The 17,799-nt window shown below is 32.1% G+C and overlaps 5 protein-coding genes and 6 non-coding genes across 11 annotated transcripts; 6 read left to right on the top strand and 5 right to left on the bottom strand.

Annotated features, from left to right (window-relative positions):
• The first annotated feature begins 151 nt into the window (after window positions 1–151).
• On the top strand, window positions 152–283 carry F32G8.10. Its single transcript, NR_069307.1, has one exon. It is a non-coding gene; the product is annotated as an Unclassified non-coding RNA F32G8.10 (non-coding RNA).
• Window positions 284–1,168: 885 nt separating this feature from the next.
• F32G8.9 lies at window positions 1,169–1,295 on the top strand. Its single transcript, NR_069306.1, has one exon. It is a non-coding gene; the product is annotated as an Unclassified non-coding RNA F32G8.9 (non-coding RNA).
• Window positions 1,296–2,454: 1,159 nt separating this feature from the next.
• col-152 (Nematode cuticle collagen N-terminal domain-containing protein) lies at window positions 2,455–3,786 on the bottom strand (the record flags this gene model as incomplete). The annotated part of the gene is made up of 2 exons (NM_073308.2): window positions 2,455–3,300; window positions 3,646–3,786. 2 exons carry the CDS (start codon window positions 3,784–3,786, stop codon window positions 2,557–2,559), a joined length of 885 nt encoding a protein of 294 aa, NP_505709.1. The 3' UTR covers window positions 2,455–2,556.
• Window positions 3,787–3,918: 132 nt separating this feature from the next.
• best-14 (Bestrophin homolog 14) lies at window positions 3,919–6,731 on the bottom strand. The gene is made up of 6 exons (NM_073307.6): window positions 6,578–6,731; window positions 5,522–5,649; window positions 5,125–5,476; window positions 4,499–4,772; window positions 4,164–4,458; window positions 3,919–4,115 (listed from the first exon to the last, which is right to left on the bottom strand). Exons 1-6 carry the CDS (start codon window positions 6,701–6,703, stop codon window positions 4,073–4,075), a joined length of 1,218 nt encoding a protein of 405 aa, NP_505708.2. The 5' UTR covers window positions 6,704–6,731; the 3' UTR covers window positions 3,919–4,072.
• Window positions 6,732–6,772: 41 nt separating this feature from the next.
• On the top strand, window positions 6,773–6,896 carry F32G8.12. Its single transcript, NR_069305.1, has one exon. It is a non-coding gene; the product is annotated as an Unclassified non-coding RNA F32G8.12 (non-coding RNA).
• A 464-nt stretch (window positions 6,897–7,360) lies between these two features.
• F32G8.11 lies at window positions 7,361–7,510 on the bottom strand. Its single transcript, NR_069304.1, has one exon. It is a non-coding gene; the product is annotated as an Unclassified non-coding RNA F32G8.11 (non-coding RNA).
• A 598-nt stretch (window positions 7,511–8,108) lies between these two features.
• On the bottom strand, window positions 8,109–8,258 carry F32G8.8. Its single transcript, NR_069303.1, has one exon. It is a non-coding gene; the product is annotated as an Unclassified non-coding RNA F32G8.8 (non-coding RNA).
• A 1,109-nt stretch (window positions 8,259–9,367) lies between these two features.
• On the top strand, window positions 9,368–10,264 carry F32G8.3 (uncharacterized protein). Its single transcript, NM_073306.3, has 3 exons — window positions 9,368–9,534; window positions 9,719–9,871; window positions 9,921–10,264. The coding sequence occupies exons 1-3, from the start codon at window positions 9,469–9,471 to the stop codon at window positions 10,089–10,091; spliced, it is 390 nt and encodes a 129-aa protein (NP_505707.1). The 5' UTR covers window positions 9,368–9,468; the 3' UTR covers window positions 10,092–10,264.
• On the bottom strand, window positions 10,214–14,690 carry F32G8.2 (uncharacterized protein; the record flags this gene model as incomplete). Its single annotated transcript, NM_073305.4, has 15 exons — window positions 14,510–14,690; window positions 14,354–14,441; window positions 13,342–13,455; window positions 13,245–13,290; window positions 13,078–13,191; window positions 12,798–12,929; window positions 12,537–12,752; window positions 12,363–12,490; window positions 12,235–12,315; window positions 11,173–11,283; window positions 10,977–11,127; window positions 10,772–10,920; window positions 10,655–10,718; window positions 10,500–10,612; window positions 10,214–10,229 (listed from the first exon to the last, which is right to left on the bottom strand). The coding sequence occupies exons 1-15, from the start codon at window positions 14,670–14,672 to the stop codon at window positions 10,214–10,216; spliced, it is 1,686 nt and encodes a 561-aa protein (NP_505706.3). The 5' UTR covers window positions 14,673–14,690.
• Window positions 11,974–11,994, top strand: 21ur-14682. Its single transcript, NR_069302.1, has one exon.
• Window positions 14,691–15,625: 935 nt separating the features above from the next.
• On the top strand, window positions 15,626–17,109 carry srd-34 (Serpentine receptor class delta-34; the record flags this gene model as incomplete). Its single annotated transcript, NM_073304.2, has 7 exons — window positions 15,626–15,679; window positions 16,027–16,064; window positions 16,112–16,208; window positions 16,255–16,401; window positions 16,454–16,653; window positions 16,700–16,857; window positions 16,907–17,109. 7 exons carry the CDS (start codon window positions 15,626–15,628, stop codon window positions 17,107–17,109), a joined length of 897 nt encoding a protein of 298 aa, NP_505705.2.
• Between the last annotated feature and the right edge of the window lie 690 nt (window positions 17,110–17,799).

Genomic DNA, 17,799 nt, shown 5'->3' with positions numbered 1-17,799 from the left:
GAAAAAAAAAGGTACAACACGTCATGTATTATGAAAGGTATTCTGGGAAAAAATAGGCAAAATGAAGGGACAGAAGGAAATCAATCTAGTCGAATGGATAGACTTCATCATCTTTTCCCACTTATGTGAAAAAATGAGAAAAAAAGAATAAGAAAATAGCAAAAAATCGAAAAAGAAACGGAAGACGTCGTCCCATACATCAATCGTTTTCCGCCATTCCTTCATGGCAGCACTTCTAGGTATTCAGGAAAATGTGGAGGAAGAATAATTTATTTATGCAAACAAAAGGAACATGTAAAAAGAAAATGAAACCGATTGATTAGGTGGATAGGCGCAACAAGAAAAGAAAAAGTGGACTGGTCTGAGGAGATACAGAGAGAAGGATCGTAAATCAGCGAGGAATGATATAGACCTTCACTCACGTGGACTTCTAGTTCACTATCAGTTTTGTTGCCGAAACTTTGGCAGATTAATATCTACAAGTTACTCTTTCATGCACTACAATCGAAAAAATTGAGAAACTTTATATTCAAAACGAAATTTGGAATTTATCAAACTTCACATATATTTCTCACGAAATTCATCAAATGGTCCTCCTGGGAAGTTATTTAAAAACAATAATAGGATCACATGTGGTAGAATATACTCCTCCTATTTTTAAAACTCATCACACCTAATAATATTACTCATCGAAACAACCAATCTGAAAAATAAACTAGATTCTGGCAAAAAAATTACTAATGAGTTTAGTACAACACAGAAACCGTGTTAAACTCTCATATATACTGCCAACAGCCACAAAAATAAAATACAATTTCTAATATTTCACCATGTCAAAAAAGTAGGACCTCAAATTTGGGAACGATTTCATTCAACAGTTTCGGTTTTCAAAAATTGTAAAATTTTAACTACTTTCCTTTCTAAGTCATCATCAGGTGGAAAAATGAGAAAGTAAAGAAAGAAAATGAAAAGAATTGAGGGGTCTAAAGAAGTACACTCACTTTCTTCTATTCTTCTACTTAACTACCTACATAAGAATTTCGTTGAAACAGTTAAAGCTAGTAGAAAGATCAAACCCACGCCTTTTTTTTCCCGGCAGACTCGATGTGTTTTGATGACATTCACACGAAATGACGAGAACGGTTCCAAAATCAGCTGAAGATGAGGGAAGAGGCGTTTCGAACTTGTAAATGTTTTCCTAGTTTTCTAGTTCTTTTTCATCAGATATCGTTTCTTATATTTGCGATTTCTGGGCTGATTGGGTACAAGTTGGGAGGAGGTGATGACGAATGAAAACAAGAAAACTTGAAATACTATTTTGTTATGATCAGGATTTTTTGGGTTATTCGAAGTCTCTCATAACTTTTGGTTCTTCAGAGTTAGAGATTGAGAATCAAAAAGAACTATTTGAAAAAACTGAGCTATTGTCAATATTCTTGAAAAGTAAAAAATTAAAATCGAAAGTTGTTACTGAAAAGTACTGCCAAATAATACCGTAACACTCGTAGAGGAAGTTCCCCGCAATTTATTAGGTTGAACTATAAATAAGATAAGAGCATAAGCAAAATGCCGCCGCTAATGATGTACTACCAATTGAAGCCGCAATTTATATGGAGTTTATAATCATTGCATGATAAATTGGTTCAGGAACTTTGAATTGTCACCTTTGAGATAAGATCGTGCACAAAAGGAGTTTGCGGGATTAATTAAGTGACGGCGATTACGTCAGAAACATAGAGAACAAGTAACATAGAGAGTGTCCTAAGGAATACGGTTTTCTGACTGGTGATGATTTAGTGAACATCATCTTGCACAATTTTTTAGACTAGAATGTTCAATGGCGCGGTTGAAAGAGTCAATAGATTATGAACTGGATTATGTGATTTGGAATTATTTATTTTCCTGATAAGAATCACTTCAAACTTTTATTACCGCAAGTTTGACTTTATTAGACCAAACTCTACAGGCTTACCGTATATTCTCTATTAGTGCTGCACTAATTTTTGGGTTTTTTTTTTGAATGCATCACTTTTAAAAACTGCAGTACTACTTTAGAATGCAGAACTAATTTTCGAGCGCCTCTGTTCAATTGAAGGTCATTAGCATTTAGTTACGAAAGGTCACCTTTTTGAGCATAAATTAATTAAGATTGTGGGTTTTCGTATTTCAATTATGTATGTAAATAAACAACGAATCTTGTACAATTATACAAAACACTCAACAAAATGTCAAAAATATTTTGACTGTTGATATAAAAAGAGGTGCATTTCAGAAAAACCCCGTTAAAAGCATCATAAATTAATAATCATATATATTAGGAAAACAAATAAACAGAAAGTATCCATCTTCTTCTCTTTTCTTATAGAATAACGATAAACTTTATATTACTTTAAACAATGGTCAACTATGTCAATTTATGTTACAATTTCCATCTGCAACATGCAACCTTTACAAATTTTTTTGCTGTTAACTTTTATTCAATTATAAAAACCAACAAGCCAATAACCAACTAGAAAATAGAATAACATAATTTATATATATATATATGTATAAAACTTATATTCCCTCGTATTGACGTGCCGGTGGCATTGGTTCCACTCCGTAAGTTCTCTCCGGGCATGGACAATATCCAGCATCTAGGCCTGGCATTCCATTTTCTCCTTTTTGTCCCGCTGGTCCAATTGGACCTGTTTGACCTTCTTTTCCCTGCAATCCGGCTTCTCCGCGAGTTCCAGGTTTTCCATTTTCTCCATCAACTCCTGGGTGTCCATTGTTACCAGCGTTTCCCGTTTCACCGACTGGTCCAGTAGGTCCAGGGTGACCAGATCCTCTCTGTCCATTCTTTCCTGGCAAGCCGGGTTTTCCAGCAGCCCCTTGGTTTCCTGCACCTCCTTGATCTCCTGGTGCACCAACCTCTCCAGGAGCACCTGGATTTCCATCGGCGCCATTCTCTCCTGGTCGACCATTAATTCCAACTGGCCCAGAAACTCCATCGGGCCCTGGCGCTCCTGGGGGTCCTGGTGTGCATTGAGTACACGATGGGGTAGCATATGTATCAATTTGTGCATTTATTGACTTTCCTTCATTTCCATTTTGTCCTGCAACTCCTGGGCTCCCGTCCTCCCCATTTGTTCCAGCAGCTCCTGGTGGACCAGGAGGTCCCACCGGACAATTGTTTGCTTGGCTACAATTGCATTTCTGTTCAGTAGAACGTGCCAGACGAGAAAAATATGTTGGTTGTGAAGGAGGTGAATTGTTGATTTGATTTGACATCATTTCCCACGCGTCGGTTGAATAATACTGCAATAATACATTTAGTAAATAAATTTTGTGCTCTTCACGAAACATGTATATCTACGAAAGATTTCCAGCTAACAAAGATATAAATCTTCAAAATATAACAATTTTCGATCTAGATCTTTTGAGAATACAGCTGTTCTATAAATTGAATCTTAGTTGCACGCTCTATATTTTTGTAAATTTGATTGAAAAGAATACGGTAATTGTGAACACTGATATGTTCCCGTGAAAAGATTATGTACAAATTTATGAATTTAGGTGATCAATTCTATTTCTAGAATTAATCTTATCATTAAGTCATTATCAACTTGACATGCCTTCTTGCTGAAAAAATGCAGCACTTACATTAAAAGCTCTCATTTCATTAAAAACTTCATTCGAAATATCATTGATTTCGAAGAGAATTACTGCTGAACAAATAATACTGCTAAAGATCAGCAATGTTGAAATTGAATAAATTCCAGTGAAGAAATGAATAGAAGCCATGATGATTGGTTGGTTTAAAATTCCAGAACTTTGTATTTATACCCAATCCTCAAGGAAGTTGCAATTCATTTTCGATCAGATTTTATCGGAATCTCAGATGAAGTGAAAGGTGTGAACAGGCGTGTTTGTAGTTTTTCAAAGATTTATCCAACGGATTTAAAAAGAAAAAAACCATATTACAATTAACAAATTATTAAGAACTTTGGCAATAAGAAGTGATCATGTGGATGATTGAAACGATTTGAAGGATAATATATAAGTCTAAAAAGTTTCCAGTGGCTTTCTCTTACTCCTCGTCATCTTCATTAATAGTAGCATTTGTACGACTTCTGGTAGTTTATTTCATTTTAAAATGCAATTAATTTAAAAATGCTTACTTCTTTTCAAGAGCTCTAACAAGAGTTCCAAGTCTTTGTCTATTAGTTACTTTTGTTTCTTCCATCAATCTTTCATGCTCTTCTAAATCTTCTGGCTTAATTAATTTCATCTCAGCTTCAGAAAGCTTAAAACCGGCAAGATGAGATTTAGGTATCACATCCTGAATTTTGAAAGAAGCTCTTGTATGTGGAACTGCTGGAACCATTGGAGCTCCAATTGATGGAAGTTGATCAGAAAGTTCAGAAGCCATCATGTGAGCAATAGCTGTATTTCTGTCAAGAACGTAGTTCAGCTCTGAAATTTTTTTTCGAATTGAAAATCTGAAAGTTCCTACCAAAATCATCATCGTCTTCTCCAAATGGATTCATAAGATACTGTCCGACCTTCAACCAACCAAGGTAGAAAAGCATTTGGAAAGTTGTGAAAATAGGGAAAAGAATAGTGATTTCCTTTTCCATACTTCTTTGATCAAGTTTTGGCTGTCTTCCAATAAGACAAATAAAGAAGTAACCATATGTGGCAATGGCAACAACTTGAGTATACACGAGTGGAATTTTGATCCAATCGTAAACGAAGAGCATAGCAAATCCATCACGATAACTGTAGACCTGAAAATTTTAATTTAGAAAAAGGCAAACAACAAAAAATCGAATATTTCATTGAAAAAATGTTTGCTTGGAGAGATTTATTTTACTTTTTATATAGTTTCATACCTCCTGAAATCAACATTTTCCGCCCAACCAACTATTAGCAAACATAAATAATTTCAGTTAGGCGAGGATTCGAGCTACCATCTGATGTGGAAATTATTCAGTTTTTGGTATTCTTGTTTAAATAATTCATTTGAAGCAAAAAATAAATAAATAAATCTTTGACAGTTTTTCCGTAACATTTTGAGCAATGAGTTTCTTCAATTGTTCTTTTTCTTATTTATAATGATTTTAAAAAGAAGCAATAAACCTGTTTGAGGAGCATATCCATTTGAATCGAATCAATAATTCCTTTTTGTTTCTGTTTCTTAATTAAATTAACAATCCATAAAATTGGAATAAACCACTTTCCATGTGGAGCATCTGTGTTCATATACAAATCGTATTCCTCTTCAGTCATCAATTTTGATGCAACCATGTGCCGTTCAGTCGGGAATCGTTTCAGCGTCTTCACTGAAACACCGGACCATGCAATTGCTGCTTGGAGACTGCTCCAACGAGCAATTGTTTGACGGACCACCATGTTTTCGTTGCCGGGAAGGCATGCGGAAACCATAATCATCATCTTGTCAGGCCAAGAGATACAATTGAACTGTTCCCACCTAAAAATAAATGTTTTGTGCCTGAAAGAATGGAAATTGACTAACCATCTCGCAACGATAAGAGAAACGAAAAAACCAAGTAAGAATGAAAGTGGAATGTACTGTGCTCCAATTTCACACCACATAATCCATCCAGTGAAGTATTCTTTACCTTTCTCATCCAATAAATACCACTGAAAATTTCAAAGTTATTTTTATGAATCAGAATTGGAAAATAATAATTTAATCACAATTTGATAATCTAAACAAATCTTTCAAAAAATCCAGAAAAATTATTCAACAATTCTAATAATTAGTTTTTTAATTAGATTTAATTAGATTCATACAAAAATTTCCAGAAAATTAAAATGAAGCATGTTTAACTGTTATTAACGATTCCAGTACCAATAAAATAATTTATCAGTAAATCTTTTTTTTGTGGTAATGACTTTACAACCTCCGAACGAAAGTGGAATCTTTTGAAAAATTGAAACGGATGTTAAAAATCGTGATTTTATTTGAAAATGCATGAAAACTTCTTAAAATAATTCTAAATATTTCGTGAGATTTTTTGCGATGTACCGTATTTCCTCTATTAGCATAGCATGCAAAACTAATTTTCGGACACCTAACTTGATGCAAAACTAATAGAGGGTGCAAAACTAATTTTCGAACAGGTTTTTTCTCATGTTTTCCATTAAGTTATGACAAAATATCATCAATTTCAATGACAACTTATGAACCAAAATGGATGAATTTTACGACTCATACGCAAAAATTGTCCGAGTTGTACTCATACTTTGCCAATTTTGACTTGTTATACCAAGTCTGTAAGAGTTTTCCTAATTTTTAGAACGATTTTATAATGCAAATTTTGAATTCAAAAAAGGGGAACAAATGAAGGGGTGCAAAACTAATTTTCGATTAGTGATTTTAGATGCAAAACTAATGGAGGTGCAAAACTAATAGAGGAAATACGGTAAATTATTTAAATAACATTTTTTTAAAAAACTTCTAAAGTTATCACAAATTTCAAAATATACGATCAACAACGTCCTACGAAATTCTTGAATTGTAGGCGAGACGTCAAGCCTAATTTTTAAAGTCCTAAATGTATATTACCTGAAAAGCGAGCACAATATAATATGCAATATAGAAACCAATGAGATCCTTGAGCACAGCCTTCCAAATGGATCCTCTCCATCGGAGCATCAACGAGGAGAACTCCTCGTCATAGGATATTGTCATTGTTTCCGGATTATCTTACCACTTGATTCTGAAAATGATCAAATAGTTTTCTATTTAGTTAATTGGGTTAGAAAACACAAAAATTGTACGAAGATGGTAGACGTTAACTTGTAAAATGAGATTGAGCGTGAAAGTGGATGAAAAGAGAGAGAGAGAACGTCGCTTAATCAAATTGTGTCTTCAAGAAGAAGAAGAAGAGAGACATTGATAAGTGATAAACAACAAATAGGATAGAATGGACAACACCAAAAAGGTCGCCGTTTCACATTTCTGTGTTGAAAAAGAGATGGAAAGTAAATAATTGGGTGTTGAGTTGTGGAGAAAAGAAATTAGAATTCGAAGAGGTAAACGACGACGGAGAAACAGAAACAATGTAGACAAAAGAAGAATTTATGGAAAACGAATTGAAGAACTGTTACTCCAAACAACTAGTTCTCCTATTCATAATCACTACCTTCTTGACACTTCTATCCAAATTTACTTTTCCCTCGCAGTTTCTCATTCGGCAGAAGGCATAATGACGTGGCATCAGGAAAACAGTGGAATTCTAAATAGGAAAATAAAGAAGACGTGCGAGGATGTCCAATGATTGTGGTTGATTGGCGGGAATTTGTCTATTTCTCTCCTACCACCTACTTTTGATTTTCCACGGCTGCAAAATCGTCTTCGTCGTTGTTTGTTTCTCTTTTACCTCTCGTTAATGACATCGCCGTCTCCCGGTCGAATCATCAATCCATTTCTGATTCGGAGTCGACCTTGGTAGTCGGAATGAAGAAAATAAAGGATCTGATTTCTTTCTCTTGTTTATCACTTCTGGGTGATAAGTGGTTGTGATGAAAATGGAGACAAGATAAATTACCAATTCGCTGGTTTTATTACCTAGATCAAAGAGTAAATTTTGTTATTTTAAATGGAAGAAGACACTTTTTTATACAATTAAGCCTCAGAGCTTCAGACAATTTGTAATTATATTGATATTCTTAGAATTGTATATGATTTTTTTGGATTTCAAGTGTAAAATTTATTTTTCAGAAACTTCTAGTCCCAACTTGTTCCATTAAAAAATATTCTGAAATCTAAAAAAATATACAATATGTCAGAAAAGATTATTAGACGATTTATGAAAAACCGTACACTTATAACAATTTTTATTGAAAACATTTTTTTTCAGAAACGGAAACAAATTTGAAGTGTATGATATTTTGAGCTTGAATAGTGAACACATAATACATAAATATGTTTTCGGCAATCACAAATTAAAAAAAAGCGAAACTTGGTCTCGAATATTTTCCATCTTGAAAACTATTAGACAAACAAGTATAGAAATAATGTTTTTTAAAGTCTGGTACGTTAATTATTCAAAAAAGCATCTCTTTTCATTTATATGTAAATTTTTCAATTACCCCAATCAATCAACCTTCATCATTTCAACATTTCAATCATCTACCACTTACATTTCGATTGTTGCATTCATCGACCGATAGAAGAACCTGTTTGACAAATTACTAGCCTCAACTTAATTTTCGGAATGAATTTGACGAAATAAGTCTTAAAAAAGAGACGAGACACCAAAAAACCTACGTAAAATCTGGATGACGTCAAAGTTTGGCTTAATTAGAATAGGTCAAAACAATGACTGTGTGAAGTGGAACAAAAGTTCAAATGTTCAACACATTTCCGAATTGGTTTTGTTTGGAAGATTGTAAAAAAGTTTTAGATTTTTTTCATCATTATTAGGTATATTCGGACATGTTAGAATGTTATATGTTTATTTATTTATTTATATCTATTCATCAGGATATGTTTAGATTAAGGTATTACCCCACTGACGATAGTCCAACTTCAAGCTGTCTGTAGTATTTAATCTAACAGGCTAGTTTGGGGCAAAGTCAAGAAATCTCTGGAAGATCTTCAAGATAAAGTTTGAAAATAATTCACAACCGGTTTTGAACTTGGCTTGAAAGGTGTTCAAATTAGAAAGCAAGAAAAGCATTCATAGGCAGTGTTTCTCACTGACTCAAAGTTATTACTATCAAATAGAAAAGTCAAAATGAGAAAAATAATGAATATGAGAGCGCAAAACATTTATTCCGTTTTAACCTTATGTAGTGCACTACGGGGTTCTCACAAATATTTTCAAACAAGATTGGACTATGACTCTCGAAAATTTGGTTAATGTTTTAAAACATGAAAAGATGAACACTTACTTTATTACAAAATGTATTCCCATTTTTTAAATTCCAATTAAGTCGGTGTAGTTTTCAGATCTTCCCTGATAGCAAGGCGTATGATAAATTATTCCGGCGAACCAGCTTCCAGGTTCATTTGTTTCCAAAAATGATTAGTTTTAAAGTTAGGCTGTTCCCTTTACTAGTGAATACGATACGGCCATTTAAGAAACATGTTGATCAAGTTCATCTCATAAGAAAAACAATGAAGACATTTCGAGAATTCGTCATTTACTACGAATTCGAAATCTCCGAATTGTGTCTTGTGTAACTTTGAAAAAACAAAATGACACTTGCAGGAACTCAATTAAGTCATGAAGAAAACGGTCTGTTTGGCCGATTCATTACAATTCCAACGTAACTTTTATTTTGATTTTTGTTCTGTTCGCCCGATCCGATCTGAAATATTACACTCGTCCAACATAACAGGTTGTCAAATAAGGGGATAGGAGGCCGGTCAGGTTGAGTTTTGATTTCCGTATAAAAATGAAGGCATTATTGATGATCGTGTCCTGTGTCCCAAATCACTGATAAATTATGAATACTCGAATTATTATTTTACTTTTGTTCCTGGTTTCGATTATATCCGGCGGATTAATTCAGGTTAGATTTTTTTAATTCTAGAAAATATTTTCATTTAATTTAATTGTTCTTGCCAAATTTGAGCATGATTATTTAGTGAGAATAAATTTCCCTCTTTATTTTTTTTTTTTTGAGAACACAATTCTCCAACGCCCAATTCGAATAAAAATTAAAATTGAATAATTATTTATGCTAAAATTTTCAGAGCCGAGTGAAACGACAATGGGGAGGATGGGGTGGAGGTCCAGGAGGATGGGGAGGGGGTCCAGGAGGATGGCAACAACCTGGATTTCAACAGAAAAATTGGAATAAAAATATGAATAGAAACCATATTGCAGCAAAGCAAGATCAATATAATGTAAGACTTAATTTTAATAATTTGAAAATTAATCCTATTGTTTTTCTAGTGTCAAACATCTGGAATCAACTTGATCGGTCTCCCAATCAGTAGCTATAATTGTCGAAATTCTGGAATGTCTGCAAATGTGAACGCTTTGCAACAAAGTCATCAAAGTCAAGGAATGATGCAAGGACCTCTCGCAGGATTTGGTGGATTATTGAACAATTTTATGGGATGAAAAATGCCATTATTTATTAAGAACATATCCATCATTTTTAGTAGTTGTTGCTCATTTGTTTCGATCTCTTTTCAATGACACAAACGTCCCGTTATGATGTTTCATTCTCCTTTTTTTGATTTTTATAGAACACAAATGCTGAAAAATAAATGTTTAAATATTTTAATGTACAATTAACGGTTAATTGTTAATCCTGCTAAGACTGTTTGATTTTTATATTTATGTAAACCTTTCTCACTTGATTGCTTTGATTGGAAATTAAAAAGAAACATTCATGTAGAGTGTTGGTAAGCTTTTAGCCACGAAAGAGACGTAGGTCGTCTCGCAGGTAGGTTCTTTTGTACTTCACAGCATGGTTACTTTTGCCCCATGATTAGAATTGAATTTTTTAAAATTTTCTTTTCTCACCTAACAATAGGAATTTGCACTTCATGACCACGAATTATTCTAGCATAGTCAAATTCCCGGAAAGTCTCAAGAACAACATCGTAGATGAATGTTTTCTTGAGAGGAACATCTATCTAAAACTTGAAAATATTTACTAAAATTGCGATAAGCTAAACTATATTCCGTCTCTTTCCTAACACTCTTGCTTTAGCCGACAACTCCACGATTCGAATTTTTCCTCTGAAATCAGAATTATTTTTTAATATCCTTATATTTTTATTCGTAAACTTTACTTTGAATTGTCGTATTCAAAGAATGCCGTTTGATTTCCCATTTCAAATGATTGAACACACTTGTACATTTTGATTTCCTTCCCAAACTCCTTTTCTAGCTTTTGCATGAAATTTATGTTAACTGGATTTATGAAATCAGGAACTGGAATCTAAATTACATTTTATATTGTTATACCAATAAATGCTTTTGTTTTCATTTTCTCACCGGTTTCATACAAAGACATATTTCGTCGGATAAGTTTTCTGATTGGCAAGATCTTGTTGTTGACTGTAATGAAAATGGAGAAAGATTGAATGATGTTTTTGGATCAAGTAAGTTCATTATCAAATGATAAGAATTAGAAGTAGTTAACAGTCTGAAAATTGAATCGATTCAATTTTAAGAGACTTTGATGAATTACCTATGAAAGTTTAAATGAAGAAAGTGTGATTCTGTCTTATGAGATTTCATTAAAGTGTCGGAAAGTCTGACTGCGAAAAATGGATTTTTAGATTGCTCATCTGTTACTTCTCTGAAACAATAATATACAGTAAACACTTTTTAGTTTTAAAGTTCAGTTTTTGAGTTTTCTTTGAAAAATTGGTTTCAAATTTATTTTGTATATTCAAGAAAAACGTTCGAAGTAAGAAGTAACAAGAAAAAATCAAATGTATAGAAAAATATTATTATGAGTATTGGAAGGTATACTCAATTTTCTGTCAATTTTTCTGTTTGTTCTTCGAAACACAATCCAAACTTTTTTCAGAGATTATTTGTTTGATTTCTCTCTGGAAACTTTTTTCTCAGAGAACAAATTTCTAATCTTTGAATGAACATATCATTTCTATGAAAACAATTTGCATGTTTAAAAACTATTACTTGCCTGGAGTCTATTCGCGTGCTCAATGTTCTCATATTTTTAACGAATCAGAAAATATTGGGTACCGTACAAATATGTAACCTTCAATTTAATGCAAAATTGCATTCGGAAGGTGTTACACGTATGCTAGAATTGTCGATCTATAATGGAATCCACATGTATCATATTAGGCATTACATATTAGGCATTTTCGCGCTCCCTTTATTTTTTGAAAACTAAAATTGCATTGAAATTATTACTATTTACCTTTGGTCTACCATTTTTTGATTTTACATTGTCACATTTCCAAGAAAAACAATTTCAAGAATTGTGTTTATGGCGATTTTACTTAATGTTATTTGTTGTTCTGTCGATCAAAAGTGCATTATTAGAAATTGAAATACGGAAAAAAACAATGGCACATTTGACGTAATAAAACAAATTATTACACGAGTCTTGCAACAAGTATTATTCAAATGTATTGAAAAACAATACTAGAGTTCCGAGTTTAAATTGTTACCCCTTAACACATGATTTTTTTTGTCTTAAAATTTCCAATTTTTCCCAATTTTCATGAAAATATGTTTTATTTCAATTTAAAAATTAATCTTTCATAAAACTTACTTGGCTGACAAATTGTAGGTTGTTACAATGAATGTCGTGCTTTTAAATATTCCTTTCTGTTGTAATCGAGTGAACATATTACTGAAATATTTAATTCTAGTAAAGATTTTATAAACCTGTCGAATTACCTTAAATCAAAATCGATCAAACTTTTTTGGCTTCCATAATCATCTAAAAACATCAAAGCGAAAAATTTCGATTCACTCGTACTTTCCAAAAACAATTCCATATTCTCCAACTGATCATCCATAAGTTTCTTCAAAAATCAATTTTATCAAAATTTTAATTCACAAAAAAGAAACCCTTCCATCTTGAAGACAAAAGTTCTCATCAATAAGATTATTGGAAATATAATTTCTATGTTCCATAGTATCGTAGTCTACATCGATTAATTCCCGAATTTGTTGGGGTCCGGAAAAGAAAGTAGTAAAATTATGTTTCTTTGCTTGTTGAAATACACTAATTTCACTAGAAATGCCAAGTTCTAAAAGAAGATCCAGAAATGGTTTGGTTTCTTTCTGAAATCTAATAATTAGAAACATATTCTCGATGTCAAATGTTACCATATTCAACATTTGAGCAAATTTGAAACCGTTCTTTTGCATAACAGTTTTGGTTCGTATTATTTTCTTGGTAAAAAGCATATGATTTATAGATGGAAGTAATATTACAGCAACAGATTCTCCTGGCACTTCCTTAAAAATAAAAAATGTTTTGGAAAAATTGCTTCAATAGGTTTTTCAAGATTTATTAGTACCAAGATTTGAAACTGTTTTCAAATTTCTGAAAACTGAAAATTTGAATGCCACATTATACTATTATAAAAATAAGTTTGCTACAAACCTTTGGTATTACACCAAAATTGACGAATGGCTTCACAAACACTTCTTTTTCATTTCTTTTGCAAGAAACCAAAAAGTTATAATGAGGAATTTGAATAGGAACGTTGGGTTCAATCTGAAATAATTGAATTGATTTTTTTCACTCACTTATTTACCACATTTTCTTACCTCGAAAAATTGCTTTGATAAGCCGTTATTTGTTTGATATGCACACCTAAATTGATTGAATATTTTTCGTTTCAATAAGTCACGTTTTGGGACAAACCTGATTGGCTCCAGGCTCAAATTTGTTATCGGCTGAGGTCGATATGTCAGAACACTAGTTGTTGAAAAATTAACGTATTTGTTCAATTCATCAGGAACACAATCGTCTTCAGGGCTTAAAATTTACAATTTTGTTTTGTTATTTTGGATTAGTTCTTGACATCATGAATATTTTACTTCTTTGATATTTATAGTCTGCATTACAAAAATACAGTAGAATCATAGTTTATGGTTTAAAATTTAAAATACTTTAGGAAAAAATTTAACAATAACGGAAGTTGTTTTCTAAGTCGGAATAAATAAAGGAAACATATTCTAAATGGGAATTTAACTCAAATCTTCCTGTTAAGTTCCATTAAATTTCATGAAACTCTCAGTTCCAATTAGTATTGTGAAAAATGAGAATTTTCTTGGAACTGTGGACGAATCGACCTGATTGCTCATATTACATCACATTAACAGCTTGAAAATCTTCTAGGAATGCTATCATTGAAGACTTTCGCAGAATTTATTCATCTCTGAACTAGATGTGTTTCCATTAGATAAGGGAGAATTACTACCAGACTATTAAGGAACAGGCTCGTCACGTATCTTTTTCACCATTTTTTAAAAAATTGATGTAGTAATTTACTTCTAAATTTATTTTTATTATTTGTGTTTTCTGCCAACTAGTCTCAGCTATTATGTTATTATTGCACTTTTCTTAGCTATTGCACTTTTCTATTGTTATGTAATTATTATAAAATTAGTCAATTCTGATGTTCAGTACCAGCCAAGTTGGAAACTCTATTTGTTTTCAATTCATTTGTTTGATATTTTTCCAATTATTTCTATCTATGTTTCATATAGTTTTGTCATTGATCATAAATGTCTCCATCAGCTTGACTTAAATAAAGTTACCCTGTTCTTTAAGGTTTATTATTCTCATTGGTACTTTAAAAATTTTATACAGAGTTGTACCTCAAAAAAAATTATTGAGTGTCAAAACTAAAATTTTGTATAACTAAACGTACTCAACATTGTAAATCCCATCTTCGACGTCATAGTTTGCAAAGAATAAAAATGGAAATTTACAAAAATTTCCCAACTGTTCACGAGTATCTAAAAAAAATATTTTTTGAAGTAAGATAAAATGTACGAAAGAAAAAAAAACTATTTAAAAACCTCACCTTGCATTGTGTATGCGTATTCATATTTTTTCTCGAATCCAACATTTGTGTTATAATTGGCTTTATGAGTGATACCAACAATAAATATTATCAGTAAACATGATAAAATCGCAAAAATTAAAGAAGGAAATATTTTAACTTGATTTTTCAAACTGCATAACATCTTGATGGACTTGGTAATGGTTAGTGTTTTCGATCGAATAAGAAGAAGAACTTGTCATTTACAATCTCAATGCCTAAACCAGTTTATGTATTTGGCTAAGTAACTTCTAGGGATTTGATGGAAACTTAGATGTAGTATGAAGCTAATTAACTTATAACTGTAAAGTAGAAACTATTACAAAAATTACAAACAAAATTTACTTCCAATTTTGAATTATGATATAAGTCATACGTATTGAAAGTACCATTGCATGTTCTTACAGCAATAACATTACACAAGTTCCATAACGACAAAATTTTCATCAAAAACTACATTTAAAAGTGGAGCAATAACCGGGAAGTTTTTGAAATACTCGGTGATAAAATCTAGGAAATGAATTACAGTTGGCCAAACAGCTGAAAGTGATTTATTTATTTTGATGCTTATCATTTTAATTTTGCTTTGAAATACGCAAAATGTGCCTAAATGCCGAGATATCACAAAAGAAAAACCCAATTCTGACATTTAATACATATTTTCGCTTATTGATTCGTCGTTAGACTTTTATTGGCAGTCTCATATTTTCCATACGCAAGTGATGCATTATCTAGAACTCGAAAAAAAAGAAATCATTTTTTGATACCGACAAAATTTTTCTGTCATAGCAACAGAACTTTACAAGCTCCTGCGTGCAATCATCGAATAATTAGATGTTTCGTTTTGTGTGAAATTACTCAAACTTTACTCTACTTTTCAACAAACAAAAAGATCTTGATTTGAATTCAAATTAGTTTTAACCGAACGTAGTTCTGATTTAAACCATCATACAGGAATAACAATTAGGTAATATATTACCACAGGGAGTATATATTTCCCCGAATCGAGAAAAATCTACCAGATTGTAAACATCCTCGTTACTTCTTGGATATTTTTCACAAAAATATTCTTATTACGAATTTCAGAATTTCTACCACATGGATGTATCCAATGAGAATGCCAACTCTAGTATTATGACAATGGAAGCAAATGTGAGTAATTTTTCTTTTTCCACCAATGGTGAGTCTCCTAGTTAGGTATTTATGAGGAAAAATCAATTGGAAGATTGCTTTTTAAAATAAACTTTTAAAAATATACTAAAATGCCAATCTTTCATTGCCTGTCATATATGAAAAATATCTGTGATTATCATTTAAGTAATTGCCAGTTACTTTAATTTCAGACCTTTTACGACACTGTCATATTTCCAATTTATTTTTGGGTTTATTTTGGTTTTACCATGTTCAGTCAAACTTCCGTCGTGCTTTTAGTTGTTTTTAAAACGCCCGTAGTATTCAAAGATTTTCGTGTCTTTCTTGTCAATTCTTCAACTTTACAGTTTTTCATGTGCATAATAGTTGTCTTCACACAAGTCAGGTTAGTTGTACGATAATATTAATTTTTAGCTAACACTGTTCCTTCAGACCTGTGAACAATCCAGAATCGTCAGCATATCTTTTTAGCGGGTTTTGTAGACACACTCATAAAAATGCTTGCTTTTTCAGTTTTGATTTTTTCCAGGTAAGTGTCCTGTAATTGTTATTTTTTACAAATATTCAAAATTCAGTTAGTCTTTGATGCCTCGTCCTTTGCAATTCCTGCTACATTGTTTTACAAATATACAAAAGTAACAAATATTAATATGAAAAACATAACTAAAAATCAAATCAGAATGATTCTTTTAAGCTCTTACCTTCTATCTTTAATTGTGGGGGTGAGTTTTGCTTTTCGTGATTGATCTAGAATGGAAATATGAATGTTTCTAGGTGATCTATGTGATAACGTACGAACCAGACGAATCTCTTGAGGTTGCTTCAGAGACCAGGAAGTTTCATTCAACACAATATGATTTCCGGTACTATGCGGATATCACTGGATATCAAAAACATTTTTGGAGCTGGTTAGCAACAAATTTGAATATGATAAGCATTTTCGTCCCACCAATCATGAGTATTGTGTTTATTAGGTAATAAATTTGAGTTTCGAAGAAATACTTACCAATGTGTTTCCAGACTAATACAAATTAAACTCAACAGTTTAAAACATTTATTTACTGATAAAACTGCTGCTCAAGCCAAGAAGTTTGATCTTGCTTTGACGATTCAGACACTTGTCCCTGCAGTTTGTGTGATTCCTATATACATAGCTCACTTAATACTTGAGAATTATGGTAGGCTCCTGTCCGTTTTTACAGTAAAATAATATGTGACAATTTTCAGACTTGCCGTTTCTCTCAAATTTTGAAAAAGTTCTATATATGATGCTTTCTCTTCCAACAGCTATTGATGCGTTCATTGTTATTGTCACCATCACACCGTACCAAAAAGCCTTTATTGCGTTTTTCAAGGATACGTTTTGTGGCAAAAAAGTTTCACCTGCAATTGTTAGACGTAACAATATTTCGGCTGTTTCCATTTTTTGAGCATTTTGAATAATTGGTAATGATAGTGGTGGACTAATCGGAGTAGTAATCGGAACTTTGCTCAATTGAATAAAATAACATTGTTCAAAGATATTACACAAGCACTTTTATAACAGTAATAAAAAATACCGACAAATGAAAAACATTGTTCGAAGATCTGCAAATAAAAATAACGATGAAAAAATATTTACAGTTCAACATTACACTTTAAAATAAAGTGCCAAAGCTCTCAAACAATTATTGTTAAACAAGTTTTTGGATCTAGAGAGACTATTCACCGTATTTCCTCACCAAATTAATTCATTTTGACGTCTAGTGTCGCACTACGTTTTAACGATACTAGAAATGTGTTATTAAAGCCCTAAGAAAAAGCTTATTGTTTATATTTTGCTAGTTGGCGAATGTCTGACAAAATTAAAAAAACAACCGAAAAATAAGCAGCTAAAGATGGAGAGATGGGTGCAAGACTATTGGACACGGAAATTATTTTTTTTTTAAGCAAATAAAATTTTAAAATTCCTGAAATCATAGTTGTGTTTTCATATTGAAAACTTGATCAATTGATCTTCCCTCAACTGTGCTTGCACAAAAATAGACACAATTCAAAGAGACGCAGAGGAATTAACAGTCACAAAAATTGTTACACTGTCTATGGTCTCTTCGGGAAGTAACTTTGAAAATACTCTCTAC

The sequence above is a fragment of the Caenorhabditis elegans genome, chromosome V (genome assembly GCF_000002985.6).
Source record: "Caenorhabditis elegans chromosome V".
Lineage (NCBI taxonomy): Eukaryota > Metazoa > Nematoda > Chromadorea > Rhabditida > Rhabditidae > Caenorhabditis > Caenorhabditis elegans.
Note: the sequence above shows the minus strand (reverse complement) of the source record. Positions and strands in the feature narration are given on the sequence as shown.

Excerpts from the sequence above, each read along its gene's own strand:
- best-14 (NM_073307.6), bottom strand. The coding sequence starts at position 6,703 with ATGACAATATCCTATGACGAGGAGTTCTCCTCGTTGATGCTCCGATGG. Across the intron at positions 5,650-6,577 it reads ATATTGTGCTCGCTTTTCAG|TGGTATTTATTGGATGAGAA; the intron begins GTAATATACATT and ends TGAAATTTTCAG. Across the intron at positions 4,459-4,498 it reads AGAAGACGATGATGATTTTG|AGCTGAACTACGTTCTTGAC; the intron begins GTAGGAACTTTC and ends AAAAAATTTCAG.
- F32G8.3 (NM_073306.3), top strand. The coding sequence starts at position 9,469 with ATGAATACTCGAATTATTATTTTACTTTTGTTCCTGGTTTCGATTATA. Across the intron at positions 9,535-9,718 it reads TATCCGGCGGATTAATTCAG|AGCCGAGTGAAACGACAATG; the intron begins GTTAGATTTTTT and ends TAAAATTTTCAG. Across the intron at positions 9,872-9,920 it reads CAAAGCAAGATCAATATAAT|TGTCAAACATCTGGAATCAA; the intron begins GTAAGACTTAAT and ends TTGTTTTTCTAG.